Below are 19,986 nucleotides of genomic sequence, written 5' to 3' on the forward strand. Positions count from 1 at the left end.
ATCAAGATCTCACAAATTTTGAGAGAAACAAACAGGCTTTCCCCTTCCCATACATCTTCTTCTTCTTGTGTGTTGATCTGGGGTTATAATGGATTCTAAGATTGGCAAATTCTTCGAATCAGTTGGCGCATTCTTCACGGGCGGAGATCAACTCCCATGGACTGATCGAGACATCATTGCTGTGAGTCTTCTTCTTCTTTTCCTGCTTTCTCTCTCCTCAAATTAGTCGTCTCCCCACAAACCCCAACATTCAGGAAGTAGATGATTGTTGCTTTTATTTTTCTCGTTTTTAAGTTGGTGGTGCCTCAGATTCTACTTGCTTTCGTTCGGGTTTTTATAGATCCATGGAGAGAATTAGTGAAATTGATTTATGGTATTCGTGCTTGAAGATTTTGGGATGTATTGAGTTAATCATTCGGTTGTGAACAGTTTGGAGATTTGTAGGGTTTTGTGGTTTAGGATTTTGATTTTAATTTTCAAGTTTCATTTATGTTGGTTTAATTGTGTAAGATCGGTTTAATGCCCACATCATCATATGGTCGGTCTGTGAAAACCCCATTTGTTTGATTTCTGAGATGTTGGCTGCTCTTTTTTTTTTTGTGATGCTGCTTTTGACAACGGATCTGGGTTTAGGCCAGAAACCTGCTGCTTGGTAGTATTGGAATGAATCACAAACCTTAATGATTGAGGAACAGAAGTCTGGGTGTGATTCAAACTTGTATATCAATAATTTTTTAACAATACTGCTAGCTGCATTGGGAGATTATCATGTCATAGTTGCGGCCACACCTAAGAAATGATCACCATTATGTCGCATTCAAGAAGTTATTGTTATGGTCAATGTCACAATTTGTTGTTGGGATTTTTCTTAGCAAGGGAAAAGCTCGCAATAAATTAAACTTTGTAGGGGTAAATCTTAGGAGAATATCGACATATTTGATCATTTAATCTGTCCTTAGGAACCATTTTCTAGTGTTGTATCCGGGCCTTCTCAAGCTTAGGAATGAGATTAGTAAGATTATTTAAATACTAGAGAAGGACCTCGGTACAGTTCTTCAAGTAATTTGATCAGATTACCTTTCAGGGAATAGTGGGGTGAATTTGATCAGCTAATCATCAAATACATGGTGGCCTTGTGCAAGACTAAGCGAAAAGCATGACCTCTATATTGATCAACTTTTCTCTAAACAAACCCTATGCTTTCCCACTGATTCGACTGCAATTCAAACGAAATACCAAGTGGTATGTGGCAGAAACATTCCATGTCAATACAATTTTTACTCTTAACGACCTTTTTTTTTCTTATTTGGTGTTATCTATTAGTGATGCATTATTTTATAAAAAAGGAAGTTTTCATCACAACCAGTGAGTTACCACATAGGCTAAGTAGACATTTTTTTGGATAAATGAAGTTTGACCATATCTGATTGTATGGGGGTGTGTTTGACTCCCTGTCCAGGTTAGGAAAAAACAACTTTCCCAGGACAGACAGGACAGTGGTACTGTCTAGGACACACTGTCCAGTTTGTCCTGGACAGGTTTCTTTTTTTAAATTTTTTGTTTTAAAAAAAACTGTCTCGTCCCCACGCTGGTACAAAAAATGAGCGTCCCATGGATGCTCGGAACACCATGGAAGTTTGTTCGCAGTTTGATTGCGGGCACATCATACATGTCCACAGCGTCCCGCATGATGCTCATTCAAACGCTCCCTAAATTCCCCTTGGTGAAGAGTTTTTTGCTTGGACCCTATCTATTTAATAATATAAATCAACAAATCTTTCAATCACGTTATTTTTGTGAGTATATACCTGCATCTTCCAATTGCTGTAAATTCTTTTAGTTTTTGAGATCTTCTTTTCAGTTAATCATTTCATAGGTAGTATATGATGTTTTCTTCATTCTTTTATAGTTCTGATGTTTGTCTATTTTAATTCTGTTTTTCTTCATTGTGGTGATGTAGGGCTGTGAGAGAGAAGTTTCAGAAGGAGGAGCTGGTATCTCAAGTGAAAGCAAGAATGAAAGCATAATGAGGCTATCTTGGGCTCTTGTTCATTCAAGGCTGCCAGAGGATGTCCAACGTGGAATTGCTATGCTAGAAGGTGATGGTGGTGGAATTTGTTTCATTTACTTTTAAGATTTAAATCTTAAATCCGTTGTTTTCTCTTTTCTCCTCTGTATTTGTGTTCTAAGCATCACAAAAGAATAGTTTCTAGCTTTATGGGAATAGTTGCATGATTCAGATCATTGTATATCGGAGTTCACTGGTGCTTAAAAGTATAAAACTTTTTTTTTATTCAGCTGCTCTGAATAGCTCCAACAGCCCTCTCCAAAAAAGAGAGAAGCTTTACCTTCTGGCTGTGGGATATTATAGAAGTGGGGACTACTCCCGAAGCCGGCATCTTGTAGAACAATCATTGGAGGTATGTACAGATCTTATTTTCTGTAAATTCATTCAGGCTCTTTTTGGAAGCTGGATATGGGGAGTTAATAAATGCGACCTACCCAATTTACCCTCATTTGATGTTTGGAAACCAGGTTTTGGGGAATGGGAATGGTGATGGGGTTGGAGAAAAGAGTGGAGATAGCCTTTTTCAACTACATCCGAATGCAGTTGAAAACTTCACTCTCATCTCCTTTCCAACACCGGCTACCAAACAGAGCCCCATTGTTATCCATGACTACTGAAAGGTTGAAGTTACACTAAAGACCAAAAGATACAAATTACTCAAAAACCATCCAGATCATGGATTGTGTTGAATTTATTGCTCTTCTTTTTTATCAACAATGTTATCTGCAGCTTTCTTTTCATTTTTAGCATATGATGTATAATTGTCTCTGATCAGTTTTGGAAATGGGCAATACAAAATTTAGAACGATTAGGATCTTTTTAAAATTTTGTGCAACCTTATTGTGTAACATTTGGGGGATGTTTTCTCCTTAAATAATTCAATTGTAATGATGAGCTATCAGTTTGTCCTCATGACTAAGTGCCATGTTCACCTTTGAATAAGCAATCAGTTCTGCTGTTGAGAGTTTGACACATTACCAGTGCATGCTGAGGATAAAAAACCTCTCAATGACATGTAAATCGTGAGGGTGAGTCAGAGATGGGACATGAGGCATTTGATCTCTCAAATTTTTGTGTGTATGTGCAAGCACGAGTGTGTGCATTAATGTGTGTGTGAACCTTGTCTTGATTAGCTGATTAGCACCATTGAGGATGTTATTTGCACATTTCTGAGAAATGCAGTTGATTTTTCAGAACGGATGTTATAATTTTGTGAACTAAAAGCTTATGAATGTTGTGCTTTTTATATTTTTTCAAAAGTGCTTTGGATTGTGCAACTGATATATGGTGTTATTGTGCCATCTAAAGTTTATTAATGGTAGTAAAGGTTGTTGGACTTGTTAATGTCCATAGTCCACTAGAAACTAGATAACGTCATATTTGTGCATGAGAGAGAGAGAGAGAGAGAGACACAGATTTGTTTCTTTTTTTTTATTAGCAGGTTGGGGTTAGGCATCTAGACTCCCACCAGTTACAACAAAGATTAGTGATATACATCCAAAATGGAAGGAATCCATTCCGGTGGTTTATCCTTCCTGTATCTATTAATACCAGAGGAAGCCATTTTAGCCAGTCTATAATCTCTAAGCAGTGAAGTTGCTTAGCCTAGAAATGTATTTGCGCTTGAATCGCTTGAAGGAAAAGATAGAATTGAGTGGTTGAAATGATAAGTGTTGACCTTCCAATACCGCATTGATGAAGTGTATCCTGTCCACTGACGATAATTCTAAGATAATCTGTGCCAAATTGGGAATTTGGAGTAGCATTGAGTCTATTGACTACCAGGCTTGTATCTCATCTTGGAAGGAACAACCCATGGTTAAAGTCCATCCTAATAGCAAAAACTGTGTGGAGGAATCCCGAAGTGCAAAGTCAACCTGCCACTGATATGTATATATAGAGTAGATAGAAAGAGAGAGCCAACCAGGGTCTAGAGGAGCCCACCGATTAGTGTAAAACCACTGATGAAAGGTTGGTCCTGCAACCATCTTTAAAATTGGAATAATTCTCTCACAAACTGCATTGAGAGCTCTTAGCTGAAACCTTAGTGACTAACTGTTGCGGTTATAAAAAACAATCTTGTTCCTGTATTCCCAGATAAACCTGATGGTGGTTTGATATGTGATTAGCCAACATTGATATATGTGCCTATCCAGAAATGAATAATGACTCCAATGCTTGAAATGCATTAGAAGGATATGAGGGTTGAACCATCTTCTCCCAAAATAGTGTGCAATCTGAATCCAGAGAAGAGCCACAAAAGTGCATGATGTGAACAGATGATCATGAGACTCTTCATGACATTGGCATAGGTAGCATCGATTCACTAGTTATACTAAGTACTTGAAGGCGATGCTGGGTTAGAAGCCTTTCACTTAGGGCCAATGTCAATGTAAGTGTTATGCGATGGAAGTAGCCTGGGATCCAACAAATAAAAGAGGAGAATTCAAACTGATTACCTTTTGCACGCACTTCATTCCAAGCTTGCTTAGTTGAAAGGTGTGTTAACCCTTCCCAAGTAAGAGTGTCTGGCTGATTAGAGAATGCAGGATTGGAAGGAATACAGTTAAGGCTTTGATTCCTGATTTGCAACAGAATGCAACAATGAGCAAGTATACTTTGCAGTAAGGAAGCAACTGCCTGGCAGACTGAATTGAAACGAAGTTCTTTATAATGATTGGATGATAAGTGGACATCCAAAACAACGGGCAGAGGATAAGAGCTAAGCCAAGGATCGAACTAGAATTTCACAGAGCATCCATGTCCAATTTGCCATTTGGCATGTAGTTCTATGATGTTGATACCTGATTTTATGCTTCGCTAGCCATATGAACCGGGAACACCATTGCTAGGAAGCCAAAGCTAAGTGCGAGTTAGGCACTTAATTGCATTAGCTGACACCAGGGATTATCAGATCCAGAAGCAAGCTTCCACGCAAATTTAGTTAAATAAGGCATTGTTCACGTCCTGTAACCTTCTGAGACCAAAACCACCTTCCGTGTGAGGCTTACAAACAGCCTCCCATGCCAAGTAAATGAAACTTGTGAGAGTGCGAATCATTCCAAAGAAATCTCCTCATAATACCTTCCATAATATCAATTACTTTGGCTGGCAACTTAAAGCATATCATCTAACACAACTTTAATGGAAATGATTCTGCCAGTCAAGGAGAGGAGATGGCCACTCCAAGATGCCAAGGCAGCTTGAAACTTGTGCAAGAAGGGTGAGCATAGTTGAGAGGAAAGCTTACCTGCAAATACAGGAACGTAAGGTATTGAATGGGAAGTGCGATAACGTCCCAATTCGTAAGCCGCCAAATAAATTGTATCCTTTGGTTATTGGACTTGAAAGGAATAACTACAGATTTATCGGGATTCACTTGAAGACCCGACTTTGTTTGAAAGTCACATATTATATGAAAGAAGTTATCAACTCCATGGCCTTTGTCCTTGATAAAAAAAACAAAGCACCATCTGCAAAAATACTGTGGCTCCATTTGAAGAAAGAAGTCGAAAGTGGAATAATGTACTTATGATTTTGAGGCAACTGAAGTCATCTAGATACACATGTCATCACTCGTTGAGTCCATAATGGATCAAAGCCAAAAAATTCCAATGAATTTTGGAGAAAACGCCGATCAACTTTGTCATAAGCTTTGGAAAGATCCGTTTTGAATAAAAAATTTGAATCGGAGTAGTGGGACATAGTATCGACCATTTCATGAGCAATCAAGATACTTTCATGAATGTTATGCCCCTTGATGAAGGCTCTTTGATTGTGGGATATGATTCGTTGTAAGATATCTCTCATACGTAAACCATGATCTTGGAAATGATCTTATAAATAACATTACACAAACTGATAGGCTGAAAATCAACCAATCTTGACACACCTTCCTTTTTTGGGATCAACACTATATGAGTAGTGTTAATACATTTTAATATGCGATTAGTGCTAAAAAGGTTAGAAATGGCTTTACTGACCTTCGGTCCCAAGATGTCTCAAAAGGCTTGGAAAAAAGCCACATTAAAACAGTTTGGTCCTGGTGCACTGTCTGGATTGATACCGAAGACAACTCGATGCACTTCTGCAGGGGTAATAGGGGCTAGCAATGCTAGGTTTTCATGGGGACATAACTCGAGGTGTACAAACACCTTGAAAATAATTGAGATCAATTGATTGGCGAGTAAACAACTGTCGAAAAAATTGTGATGGTACATGTAAGCTATGTCACATGGGTACGGGTACAAAGGGTACGACATGGCAACAGTGTTATCAAAAACGCGCCTTGAGGCGCAAAAGGCGCGCCTCACCTTGAGGCGCGGCCCTCTGTGCCTCAAGGTGCAAGCATGAGGCGCAAAAAAAAATTTTTTTACAACAAAATTTCTGAGACATGATCAACAAGATTTTTGTAGGTTAATCTCATATATTTTCCAGTTATTTCAGTTATGTAATCAGTTTCTTAGTATATTACTATATTTTAAGTTTTTAACTTTTGTTGGTTAATCTCGTATAAGATTCGGAACGAGGAGATACGTAAGAAGGTAGGCGTTGCACCCATTGAAAATAAGATGAGAGAGAATCATTTACGGTGGTTTGGACATATTCGACGAAGGCCTAATGATGCTCCAGTTAGAAGGATGGAGAAATGGGAAAATATATTAGTTAAAAGAGGTCGAGGTAGGCCTAGGAAGACATGGATGGAGGTGATAGGAAAGGATATGAATGCTTTGAACCTCACCGAGGACATGGCATTGGATAGAAATGAATGGAGGAGAAGGATTCATGTGGAAGACCCAGAATGATTTTCTTTGTTGGTTCATATCGCCGACCCCAATTGTTTTGGGATGAAGGCGTAGTTGTTGTTGTTGTTGTTATTGTTGGTTAATCTCGTATATTTTTCAGTTATTTCAGTTATTTAATTAGTTTCTTAATATATTTTAACTATTGTTGGTTAATCTCATATATTTTTCAGTTATGTAATCAGTTTTTTAGTTACTTTTATATGTTAATCTCATATTTTTAAGAATAATCTCATATATTTTAACTTTTGTAGGTTAATCTCATATATTTTCCAGTTATTTCAGTTATGTAATCAGTTTCTTAGTATATTTTAACTTTTGTTGGTTAATCTCATATATTTTCCAGTTATGTAATCAGTTTTTAGTTACTTTTATATGTTAATCTCATATTTTTTAGAATAATCTCATATATTTTAACTTTTGTAGGTTAATCTCATATATTTTCCAGTTATTTCAGTTATGTAATCAGTTTCTTAGTATATTTTAACTTTTGTTGGTTAATCTCATATATTTTTCAGTTATGTAATCAGTTTTTTAATTACTTTTATATGTTAATCTCATATTTTTTAGAATAATCTCATATATTTTAACTTTTGTTGGTTAATCTTATATATTTTTCAGTTATGTAATCGGTTTCTTAGTATATTTTATCTTTTGTTGGTTAATCTCATATATTTTCCAGTTATGTAATCATTTTTTTAGTTACTTTTATATGTTAATCTCATATTTTTTAGAATAATCTCATATATTTTAACTTTTTCTGGTTAATCCCATATATTTTCCAGTTATGTAATCATTTTTTAGTTACTTTTATATGTTAATCTCATATTTTTTAGAATAATCTCATATATTTTAACTTTTTCTGGTTAATCCCATATATTTTCCAGTTATGTAATCGGTTTCTTAGTATATTTTATCTTTTGTTGGTTAATCTCATATATTTTCCAGTTATGTAATCATTTTTTTAGTTACTTTTATATGTTAATCTCATATTTTTTAGAATAATCTCATATATTTTAATTTTTGTAGGTTAATCTCATATATTTTCCAGTTATTTCAGTTATGTAATCAGTTTCTTAGTATATTTTAACTTTTTGTGGTTAATCTCATATATTTTCCAGTTATGTAATCAGTTTTTAGTTACTTTTATATTTTAATCTCATATTTTTTAGTACTTATTTGAGATTTTATATTTCTTATTGGTTGTTATCTCATCAATAAAGCATTTCTTTATTTATTTGTATTTTTAGATATTTTTCATAATTTTTTTTAAGTTTTCAAAAAAAATATTTGAGGCTTACGCTTTACGCATCGCTATGCCTCAACGCTTTTCACAACACTGCATGGCAATTTAAAAAAATATGGGTACAAGGACACGGCTATATATATATATATATATATATAAAATCACACACGTACAAAATAAATTTAAATTAAACTGAATATAATCTTAATATATATGCTATATCTAAAATATATATTATATACTAAAAATATAAAGTTATAAACTGAAATATAATTATAAATTATAAATTGAATACAAACTTGTATGTACAGAGGGTAAAATAGCATGTCCAGGTGTCGACGTGTGTCGACACAGGGACACAATGGAGTGTGTGTGAAATAGTGACGCATGTAAGATATTAGCTTATCCCTTCACACAATGTCCATATGCATCTTGCAAGAATGATATATGTTGACACTGAGTATGACATTTGAATTGAGCATGAAAATATGTAGTATTACATCTGGGTTTTTGCTTCCAAAAGTCTTCTTGCATTTGTAGCAATGATTGAAGGTTATGATAAGACGTTGGCATGTTTCAACAAAAGAAAGAGATCCAGCATCTAAAGCTTATTCAGATTGTAATAATTGTTGCCGAGCATCCATAACACGGTCCTGAATATTCCCTAAGGCTGAACGATTCCAAAACTTAAGATTTTGCTTGATAGCATCTAGTTTCTAAACAACTTCATACATTGGACAACAAAATACCTTTTGCTACCAGTTGGTATGCACAATTTGACGACAATTAGCTGTTAAAATGTAAACTGCAATATATATATATATATATATATATATTATTTAATATTATTATATTTTCTTTTATTATTTTATTTTTCTATTTTTTATTTTCTTTTTTAGCATCTAGTTCAATAGAAACTAGATATTTTGATCCTGTCAAGTTCCTGTTGGAACTTGACTGTGCAAGTAGCTGTTGGACTGTAGTCCAACAACTATATTAAGAGACGTTGGAATCCAACGTCTCTTTTTGGAGAGCTCAAAATGAGCTCTCCTCTCTCTCCCATTTTTTTGTATATATAGGGGTGAACCCCTTCAATGTAAAGTACTATGCTTCTTAAGCATTTTGTTCATGAATAAAGTATTATTTATTTTTCAAGTGTTCTTCCCTTTATACTCTTTCAAGGGTCATGCTTGTAGTGTCTCCAATAGACACTTGTTTGTGAGTTATTTGTGCATTTGTTGAAGACCACCATTTTATTACATGGTATCAGAGCTACGAAATCCTTAGATCTTGAAGTGCTTCCGCCTCGATTTTCGTGCCACATTTACAAAAGGTGTTTCATCACCTTGTTCTTGGCTCAAGAAGATTTGTTTGAAGAAAGGCGAACTTGTGCTACAAAAAAAATTGGTTTTGTATCCTCTCTTATTCCTTTGTCTACTCTTTTTCTTTTCTTTTTATTTTTCTCTTTCTCTCCTCTTATTTATTCCTCTCTTACCCTTGTAAAAGATGGATGACAATGATAAGATCACCATCATTCCTATGAAGCTAAATGATACTAACTATGTAATGTGGGCTTCGATTATGAAGCACCACATTTGTGGAAAAGGTTTATGGGGTATAGTGGATGGTTCCGATTTGGAACCTAAACTCTCTTACCAAGAAAGAGGGTGATAAAGAGGTTCCTCTAACGGAAGAAGAGAAGAGTAAGGCGTTAGCCACTTATGAAAAGAAATGGAAAGAATGGAGGATAGGGCATGCAAAAATTATGTCATGGCTCATCAATAGCATTGACATTAAAAAATGCTCTAGTCTAGCTAAGTTTGAGCATGCCGATAAGGCTTGGGAATACCTCAAAAACATGTATTCCCTTAAAGATATTGCACATGTATGCAATTTATAAGATAAAGTTCGGACAATGACTCAAAAAGATAAAACTATTCGAGAATATTATAATGAGTTGTCCGAACTTTGGGAAGAGTTGGCTCTTCTTGAGCCCAAATGACATTGTGCCGAAGACATCGAGCTTCGCCAAAAGCAACTCGATATGGAACATTTCTATCAATTTGTGAATGGTCTAAGGCCGGAGTTTGAATCCACCAAATCAGCCATTTTACATCGTAGAAAAATTCCTTCTATTGTTGATACTATAGAAGAGCTCACTATGGAGGAAAATAGACTTAGAAAAAGTACTCCAAAAGTTGATGATGACTCCGTTTTAGCTGTATCTAGACCGGGGAATCATACTCGTACTTACAAGCCACCTCATTTTGGAAGGCAAAACGGCGACTTTGATAAAAGAAAAGTTATTTGTCATCATTGTCATGAACCGGGGCACTATAGGCCTTAATGTCCAAAGTTAAAAAGAAGAGAAGAAAAAAGAGTTGCATCTGTTGAATCTGAGTCAAAAGATCAAGATGCACCTGTGTCTATGGCTCATCTGATGGAAATCCTTCAACCTCTTCTCAAAGGGGTATCCTCCTCAACCGAAGCCTCAACTGGAGCGGCAGTTGCATCTTTCTCCGGTCCAGGTAACTTTCCTTGGCTTTTAGATTCTGGTGCTTCTTTTCATATGACCCCAAATGTTAATAGTCTATCCGAATGTCTTAAAAATAACTCAAGTGTGTCAAAGGTTTTTACAGCCGATGACACATCTCTCGAAGTAAAAGGAATAGGATGTTTTGAAAATCTTCAAAAATCCAAAAGATTTTTTATCCCAGAAGTTAGATATATCCCTAAACTTAATTTGAATCTCTTATCTGTCTTGCAAATATCTGATTATGGATGTAATATCTCCTTCTCTTCTCATGGTTGTTGGGTACAGGATCGCCAGTCAGGGAAGCTGATTGGGGAAGGCCATAGAGAAGGAGGACTTTATTACATGGACTTTTTGGAATTACCCAAGAATGCATTTTGTTATAATATTCAGAAATTAGAATTGGATTTATGGCACAAAAGGCTTGGCCATCCTCATATGTCTAAAATTCAATATTTTCCAAGTTTGGAAAAATTTTGTAATTCTGAAAATTTTTCTTGTAAAGACTGCATTCTTGGCAAAATGAAAAGGTTACCATTTCTTAGTAGAACTTTTGTTTCCTCACGACCACTTGAGTTAATACATTCGGATGTTTGGGGCTCCGCACCAGTTATTTCCAAAGGTGGTTATACATATTATGTCATTTTTGTTGATGACTTTTCTAGACATACTTGGATTTATTTTCTTAAACATAAATCTGATGTCTTTGCTAACTTCCAAATAGTTCATAAAATGGTTAAAAATAAGTTTCAAAATGATATTTCTGTTTTTCGCACTGATTCAGGGGGAGAATTTATGTCCAACGAATTCAAAGACTATCTCAGTTTACATGGTATTACACATCAAAGATCATGTCCACACACTCTACAACAGAATGGCCTAGCTGAACGCAAACATCGGCACATTATGGAAACCACTAGGACATTGCTAATTGCAAATCAAGTTCCAAAAAGTTTTTGGGCTGAAGCGATCCTAACTGCCACCTGCCTCATTAATAGGATGCCATCTTCCTCATTAAAGAATACAACTCCAATAGAAAAGCTTGTTAATTTAACTCCAGATTATTCTACATTAAGAGTCTTTGGATGCAAATGTTTTGTTTTCACCAACAGAAATGATAAACTCTCTCCTCGTGCAATCCCATGTGCCTTTTTAGGATATGCTGATAATAAAAAAGGCTACAGGTGTTTCGATTTTCAAAATGACAAATTATATGTGTCAAGAAATGTATCTTTTTTGGAAAAAGAAAGCTTCTTTGAATTTGAAAAATCCAAGGATGTCACTGAATACTCGTTTTTAATTGATCCAACTTCAAAATCCAATGAATGTGATGTTGGACTTTGACCTTGACAATGATCAAAGTCCTATTGTTGTTGAAAATGATGATAATGAAGAGAGCAAAATCTTCCATGTGCATTACAAAAATACTCTGAAGTCTCACCTAGAAGAACGTCTAGAATCTCTAAACCTCCAGAAAAATTTGTGTCTTATGAATCTTTTTCACCCACGTATAGGGCCGCCATTACATTAATACAATCATATGTTGAACCATCATCCTATTCTCAAGCAAAAAATCATATAGAATGGATAGAAGCCATGAAAATAGAATTGGATGCACTAGAAAAGGCCAATACTTGGACGATACAAGATATTCCTCCGGGTAAGAAACCTATAGGTTGTAGGTGGGTATACAAAGTCAAAACCAAAAGTGATGGGACCCTGGAAAGATATAAGGCCTGTTTAGTAGCAAAAGGATATGCCCAAGAGTATGGCATCGATTATGAAGAAACATTTGCTCCTGTGGCCCGTATGACCACTGTTAGAACTTTAATAGTCTTGGCCTCCATTAGAACATGGCCTATCGTTCAATTAGATGTCAAAAATGCTTTCCTGAATGGGAATCTCGTTGAAGAAGTATACATGGAAGCCCCACCTGGTATTAGTATCCCTAAGGGTAAAGCTCTTCGTCTAGAAAAAGCTCTTTATGGTCTTAAACAGGCTCCAAAAGCCTGGTATGACCGATTTAGTCATGTTATGCTTGATATTGGTTTTCAACCTTGTTTAACTGACACTGCTTTGTTTGTTAAGAAATCTGATGCAAGCATCATTATTCTTCTTCTCTATGTGGACGATATGATCATCACCGGAGGCGACAATCAGGGAGTTGCAAATATCAAATCTCTTCTTAAAACTCACTTTGAAATGACTGACTTAGGTTTATTAAGATATTTTTTAGGCATTGAAGTTGTTTATTCCCCTCGGGGGTATTTGATATCTCAATCTAAATTTGCTCTTGATATCGTTTCCAGGTCTGGAATTACAGATGATAAGAAAGTAGACACTCCAGAAGTTGTCAATGTTAAAATGAAAATTGATGATGGAGAACTTCTTGATGATCCTACTCCTTATAGACAACTTGTTGGAGCTCTTTCTTATCTTTCCATTACTAGGCCAGATATAACTCATGCGGTTCATACAGTCAGTCAGTTTCAGCATGCTCCCACCTCCGTGCACATGGGAGCGATTTTGCGTATTATTAGATACTTAAAATCCTCTCTTTCACGAGGACTCTTCTTGTCTGCTTCATCTTCATTAAATTTAATTGCATATACTGATGCTGACTGGGGAGGTGATCCCAATAATAGACACTCAACTACTGGTTTTTGTGTGTTCCTAGGTGAAACCTTAATTTCGTGGAGGTGCAAGAAGCAGCAGAAAGTCTCTCTTTCCTCCACCGAAGCTGAATACAGAGCCATAGCAACCACCACTGTGGAGGTTGTTTGGCTCAGACGATTGCTAGCGGATATGGGAGCTAAAGCAACGCAAGCTTCAAAGATGTGTTGTGACAACAAAAGTGCGATCTACATTGCAAGCAATCGGACATCCCATGAACGCACTAAACACATTGAGATGGACTGTCACTATGTCAGAGAGGAATACTTACATGGAACCATTGATCTGTCATATGTTACATCAGAATATCAATTAGCAGACTTCTTCACCAAGCCTCTCGCTGCTCCCAGATTTCACTTCCTCTTAGACAAACTTTCGCTCATTGTACCGTAAGTTTGAAGGGGAGTGTTAAAATGTAAACTGCAATATATATATATATATATATATATTATTTAATATTATTATATTTTCTTTTATTATTTTATTTTTCTATTTTTTATTTTCTTTTTTAACATCCAGTTCAATAGAAACTAGATATTTTGATCCAGTCAAGTTCCTGTTGGAACTTGACTGTGCAAGTAGCTGTTGGACTGAGTCCAACAGCTATAATAAATGTTGTTGGACTATAGTCCAACAACTATATTAAGAGACGTTGGAATCCAACGTCTCTTTTTGGAGAGCTCAAAATGAGCTCTCCTCTCTCTCCCATTTTTTTGTATATATAGGGGTGAACCCCTTCAATGTAAAGTACTATGCTTCTTAAGCATTTTGTTCATGAATAAAGTATTATTTATTTTTCAAGTGTTCTTCCCTTTATACCCTTTCAAGGGTCATGCTTGTAGTGTCTCCAATAGACACTTGTTTGTGAGTTATTTGTGCATTTGTTGAAGACCACCATTTTATTACATTAGCTAGTTGAAGCCACATTGAAAAACCTGAAATGAGGGCGAGGAGACTGCTGTGGAATAGATTGCGCACAAAGCCCAACATGATTAGAAATAGGACTAGAAATCACTTGCAGGCAGCGAAGAGTTTCAAAAAGGATCAATCCAAGAGTGAAACGAATACTCTGTCAATCCTGCTAGCACAAAAGGAAGATCCATTTTGATTATTGTGCCATGTAAAATTTCTAGATGAGTTCTAAATTTCAAGCAATCTGCAATCTTCAGTAGCTTGGTTGAAATCATTCTTTGGCGCTTGATGATTACTCGATCCAATGCATTCGTGAGAATATCTTACAACATTAAAATCACCAAACACTAGCCACGGAAGATGGATTTGGTGCAGTCTCAAGTCTTCCCATAATGCTCTACGTTCCAAATATGAATTAGACCCATATATGCTTGAGATAAAGAATTGAATCTTTCCATCATCTACGAAAATCATCATGCACTGATTGGAGGAGAAGATACACTCTGCAGAGACAATGGAGGGGTTCCATAAGCATATGATACGATAAGAAACGTCAGCACTACCATTATCAAAGCGGTTCCATCCAGGGAAATCTGCAGACTGCACTGGAAGAGCTGGTTGAGAGATCTTGGTTTCAAGCAAAAAGGCTACTGCTGCTCCAAGCTTCCTCAGGTTGTGGTTGATCTCAGATCGATCCCATTTACGTCCCCCAACCACGAATATTCCATTCAACAAACTTCATTAGTAGTATTATTAGAATATAAATCACCTACTTAACTGGAAACTGTACCAAAATGCCAAAAAAAGAGAACTTTCTACTACCACAGGTGTTACAATAAGCTCTGTTGGCTGACTTGAACGTCAGCTTATTTATTTTGATAGGGAGTAAAGTTCATTTTGCAGCTGGCATGATGAGAGACTCATCAACCATCTGATGCGAGTTACCAGCCAGAAGACTCAATGTGAAAGAAGAGTCTATAGGAGCTGCATCATCTTCATGGAGTCGCTTGCAAGCTCTGCTATCTTTGTCTGGATGCTGAAATTTTTTTAGCTCATTTAGTTCCTGCCTCTAGTTGAAAAAGGCTTGCAACTTGCGAGTTGGATTGTTTGCAGTTTTATTGTCGCAAATGGTAAACGGCGACAAACGTGGGGCCAATTCCAAACTGAAATCTGGGGGAGTAGTAGGTTCTGACAATTCCATACCCTTAGCTGGGCCAGTAGGGGTTTCAAGTGACGTGCATGTAGAAGAAGCACTGCTGCCTGTTTCTGAACCCAAGTGACGGGGAGGGGTTGGACCCAAGATTGAAGTTGCCTGAGTAACTCGGCTGAGCAGCTGAACGCTTCTGCTGTTCACTACTGCTGTTGAGAGTGGTATTCACCTTTGAGGGAGTATGTTGGTTTACCCCACCAGCTTGCTGAAGCACCTGAAACCAATTTGATTGATTAACCGTCTTCCAGCTTGGAGGTTTCCACCGAACAAATTGAGAAACCTTCACCTGGTTCCAGGTATCCTCTGGGACTGCCTGAGCTTGAGAGGAAGAGGGTTGAGATGGACAGTAAGCATCCGAATGGCCCATGGAGCCACATGTATTGCAGAACCTGAATCAACCCTCATATATGACTTCTTGAAAGAAGGTTCTGCCCCTTTCAATGACAACCTTAATCGAAGGAGGGTTGAAATTGAGCGGTAACTCGATCTGAATGCGAGCGTATTCAAGATGCTCCATAGATTCAGTTTGAGCATCTACATTAAGCAGATGCCCACATAAGAACTGCACAACTCCTTGGAAAAACATCTTGTTCCATAAATTTGCTGAAAGTTCTGGCAATCTTATCGAAAGAGGAACTAGAGTGCATAGATCCAATTTTAATTCCATTCCTGGAACCCAGCGAGGAGCAATGAGTGTCCTACTGGCAACTAGCCATGCACCTCGCTTAGTAACAGGGTTAAAATCCTTCTCATTTAACACGCGATTGAAGAACAAACCATTCTTTATAAGACAAAACTTTAAATACTTAGTGGATGGCCAAAAGGCTTGAAGCCTCTTAAAAGTATACTGAAATTCCAAGGACTTACTGGTAAGACCCCCTGCAATGTCACACAGACTCTTCTAACAGGGCACCTCACCCAAGTCGCACTCGCACCCAGGCGGGTGCGACTCTTGGACACAACTTCCTTTGTGTTAGGTGAAATCAACCACATTGAGGTCCATTTCTATCCAAAAGTGGATTCAGTGAACCCTAATAAAGTCCATTTTTATCCATATTATATATAAATACATAAATGCACACAAATACACGTAATGTTAACTTAACACAAATATATATATATACTTCCCACACCCCTGCACCCAAGTTTTTTGAAGTGCCGCACCCATACCCGCATCCGCACCCGCACCTATGTGACATAGACCCCCTGTGAAACCAGCTGGAGTTGTCCATTGGAAAGAAGAGACCATACGGTCATAAGTAGTGGAGGGAATGACAAGTTTGGGTTCACAGTCTGAGCCCTCAACTAGAAGATCATTATGCATAGTAGAAGAGTTACTGTCTACTACATCCGCCCAACTAAGATGGGGAGCTGAAGCATTAGAGGATGAATCCTCACTGAGATGATGCAGACTTTCAACTTCCATTCGGGAAGGACTTTCTGATCTTTTTTTCTCTTTCGTTTTTTGAAAAAAAAAAATGAGAGATGAGTTTCTTGCTTGTGCTTTCTTGGACAGAAATTGCTTGACCTTGTAAATGTATTGAAACTTGAAAGATGAATCCGGATATTGCAGAAATGCCAATGCACAGTTTATGTTCTTTTATTGGATTGGGTGGTTTTTACCTTCAGCATAGTTCGGGATGTATTGTAGCACTATGAAAGGAACCACGGTTCTGAGTCCCATGGTTGTTTTTGCTTTTTTTTCTTTTCATTGTCTATGTAGTCTAAAATCTGTATGGATTTTCAGATTGCCCCAGATTTTCGTCAGGCACGGTCTCTTAAAAAGCTAGTTGAAGATAAAATAGCCAAAGGTGAGGGCAGCTTCTCTATGATGTTATTTAGTTTGTATCTTAGCATGCTCTCTCAAAAAAAAAGTTTGTATCTTAGCATGATCATTTAGAAAAAAGTAACAAGCTAACCAAAAGAAGTGCTTTTTGAACAGATGGTGTGATTGGCATTGGCATTGCAGCTACTGTAACAGGACTTGTTGTTGGCGGAATTGCTGCTGCTGCTGTGGCTCGCAAGAAATGATAGATGCCTTCCGCCACAATAGACTGTGGTATAGCCAATAAAGGCAAAAATAATGAACAGGATGGAAAAGAAATATATGGTCTCAGTCCTTGTGGTTATAAATGGTGGCATAGATTAAAAACTCATGAGCACATCTTCACAGCATTGGCTATGTTGTACAGGATACCAAGTAAGGATTGTTTTGATGTTTTTTTTAACAAGGTTTCATGAAGAGATTTTGATTCTCTGAAAAGAGAAATGATTGTTTCATCGTTTATTTTATATCCTGAAAGCATCATGTTCTAGGCAGGTATTTGGATCTTATTTTTTAACGGCATTTTCCCACTTATGTCATTTTAAGCATTTAACGTATTGGTTGGATGCTCGTTTCTGTTTATGTTTTACAAGTTTTAATAAAAGCAAGCAGCCAAACCCATTCTTTTTAAGAACAAAAGGAGGTTCTATTTCTGCTTCTTTTCCCTCTCCTCTTCACCCATTGACCGGCCTAGCTACTGCCATGAGGCAGGTCCGCCTTTCCTTGTTGCACTCTTCCATTACTTCTTCTCCTTTCCCCATTAATCACCCCTTCCCATTACCTTTACCTCTCTTGCTTCTTTTATACACCATTAAAACCACCACCATCAACCCATCTCTCTTCCTCTCCTCTCCTTTCTCACCCACCAGTAAAACCAGCCATCACTCCAGTCTCTTTTGCAATAAGAAAAGTAAATAATGATTGATGAATCTAGAATTTCTTGACTGCCTATTCTGCTTATCAAATGGCATGTTTCTCAGTCTTGCACCAATTAACACCACATATTGCCTACAAAACAATATTACCTAATGGTTGCCCAACAATGCTATATCTCACATGTCATCTCTCTGCAATATGCTTTGTTATCCAGCCAAAATTCTTGTTGCCTGCTAAGCATTGAGCTCCCATACATGTTTCTAGCATTACACAGCTGCACAACCTTGTCATTTGTATGCTTCTGCTCAGCATTACTGTTGTGGGTGTCTTGAATTTTGGACCCGGCCTGAAATATTTTGATGACCGAACAATTTGGATTTCCAATGGGGTTTGTGGTGGTGCGGGCTGTTAGGCTATCTAGTTTTGTAATTTTTCCTTTTCTACCAGCTAGGGTTTTATGCCCTTTGTGATATTTGTAGCCGCTTCCTTTTGAGAGTTGGTTATGAGAGTTTTGGGTGTATCGGGGGATTAGGGTTTTGACCATGATCATAGGCCGAGTGCCATGGAAATCTTGTCTTCTCGTTATCTTGTGGTTTGTTTAGTTTTCGGTTTGCATCAATTACGTTTCAACCCAATGCCACACCCACTCTTCACATATACAATTGTAGATTGGCTTAGCACCCTACTTGCAACCCAATGCCACACTCCCATTCTTCGCATATACAATTGTAGATTGGCTTACCACCCTAGCCATAACGCATGCAACTACATGCTGTACATAGCATATGATGATTGTCATAATAAGAAAGCACGTGGATGATGATAATGGTCATGATAAGAATATTAGTAAAGTTGGAAAGCACGTGGATGATTTAACTCTTGGTTCATCAGTTCAGATGTCATTCTGCTACATTTTCATTGGCATGTGTCTACACTCGTTGAGATGTGGGCTAGCAGCTGGCTAATGGAATTGGATGGGTTGGGTTCAGGTGATATTGAAAATCACAAAACCACACATCTTGTATGGAGGCATGTCCGTACCACCAAAATGGTACAAAAATACTCTTGAAGGGTGGTATGAAAATGCCCTTGAGAAGAGCCTCAAAGGACTCTCCCCATGTGGTGCTCCGTGCATTATGGTGGATATTGGAAAAAACACCATTGTTGGTGATTTTCAATATCACCTGCTCTCAACCCATTGGATGCATATGTATGGTTCCGAAGTGCTTTTGTAGGAGGCTTGTGGTTCTAATGTGGATGCGCTAGTAGAAACTTGCATAAGTGGACGTATCTCATTTCCTTTGGGCTTTATTCAAGTCCTTGTTCACGTTGAACCAGGTTTTTTGTTTAAATTCTTCAGTATCCCACGATTCTGCCATTTTGATCAATTCTTCTATTCCCACATAACTCTGCAATTGCCCATAAAGTTAGATGAGAATTTGGATTCTTAAAGTTAATGGTTCACCATTCATATTGGCTTTTAAAAATTCTTACATGGATCATGATTCCTAATTCTCAGTATATAGAAGCTTTGATTGTAGAAAGGGAATTGGACAAACTATAATAAGTGCCCAATTGGCTGAATTTGATGATTGTGTTCACCCCAATTTGAAGCTTATGCTGCTTGGTCTGGTTTGGACGATCCTAAACACAACGTACAGAAGAGATACTGCTTCCCTGTGTTTATAATTAAGCATCTTTCTATTCAACTTGGCCACTAAATTTTTGCACTCTACAGAGACACAATGATCCAAGCATATAGAAAACTAGAACATGGTTGATAGAATCAACTCTTGCCAGGCTGTTTTTTTATCATGAGAAAAAAGATCTCTTTCTTGTTA

At 37.2% G+C, this 19,986-nt stretch overlaps 1 protein-coding gene across 1 annotated transcript; it reads left to right on the forward strand.

The window, feature by feature from the left end:
- On the forward strand, positions 1 to 17,763 carry LOC149814435 (mitochondrial fission 1 protein A-like). Its single transcript, XM_089990239.1, has 5 exons — positions 1 to 181; positions 1,961 to 2,099; positions 2,299 to 2,420; positions 17,192 to 17,255; positions 17,387 to 17,763. Exons 1-5 carry the CDS (start codon positions 89 to 91, stop codon positions 17,473 to 17,475), a joined length of 507 nt encoding a protein of 168 aa, XP_089846365.1. The 5' UTR covers positions 1 to 88; the 3' UTR covers positions 17,476 to 17,763.
- The last annotated feature ends 2,223 nt before the right edge of the window (positions 17,764 to 19,986 follow it).

The sequence above is a fragment of the Nuphar pumila genome, chromosome 15, assembly GCF_984573655.1.
Source record: "Nuphar pumila chromosome 15, dmNupPumi1.hap1.1, whole genome shotgun sequence".
Lineage (NCBI taxonomy): Eukaryota > Viridiplantae > Streptophyta > Magnoliopsida > Nymphaeales > Nymphaeaceae > Nuphar > Nuphar pumila.

Excerpts from the sequence above, each read along its gene's own strand:
- LOC149814435 (XM_089990239.1), top strand. The coding sequence starts at position 89 with ATGGATTCTAAGATTGGCAAATTCTTCGAATCAGTTGGCGCATTCTTC. Across the intron at positions 182-1,960 it reads CTGATCGAGACATCATTGCT|GGCTGTGAGAGAGAAGTTTC; the intron begins GTGAGTCTTCTT and ends GTGGTGATGTAG. Across the intron at positions 2,100-2,298 it reads TGGAATTGCTATGCTAGAAG|CTGCTCTGAATAGCTCCAAC; the intron begins GTGATGGTGGTG and ends TTTTTTATTCAG.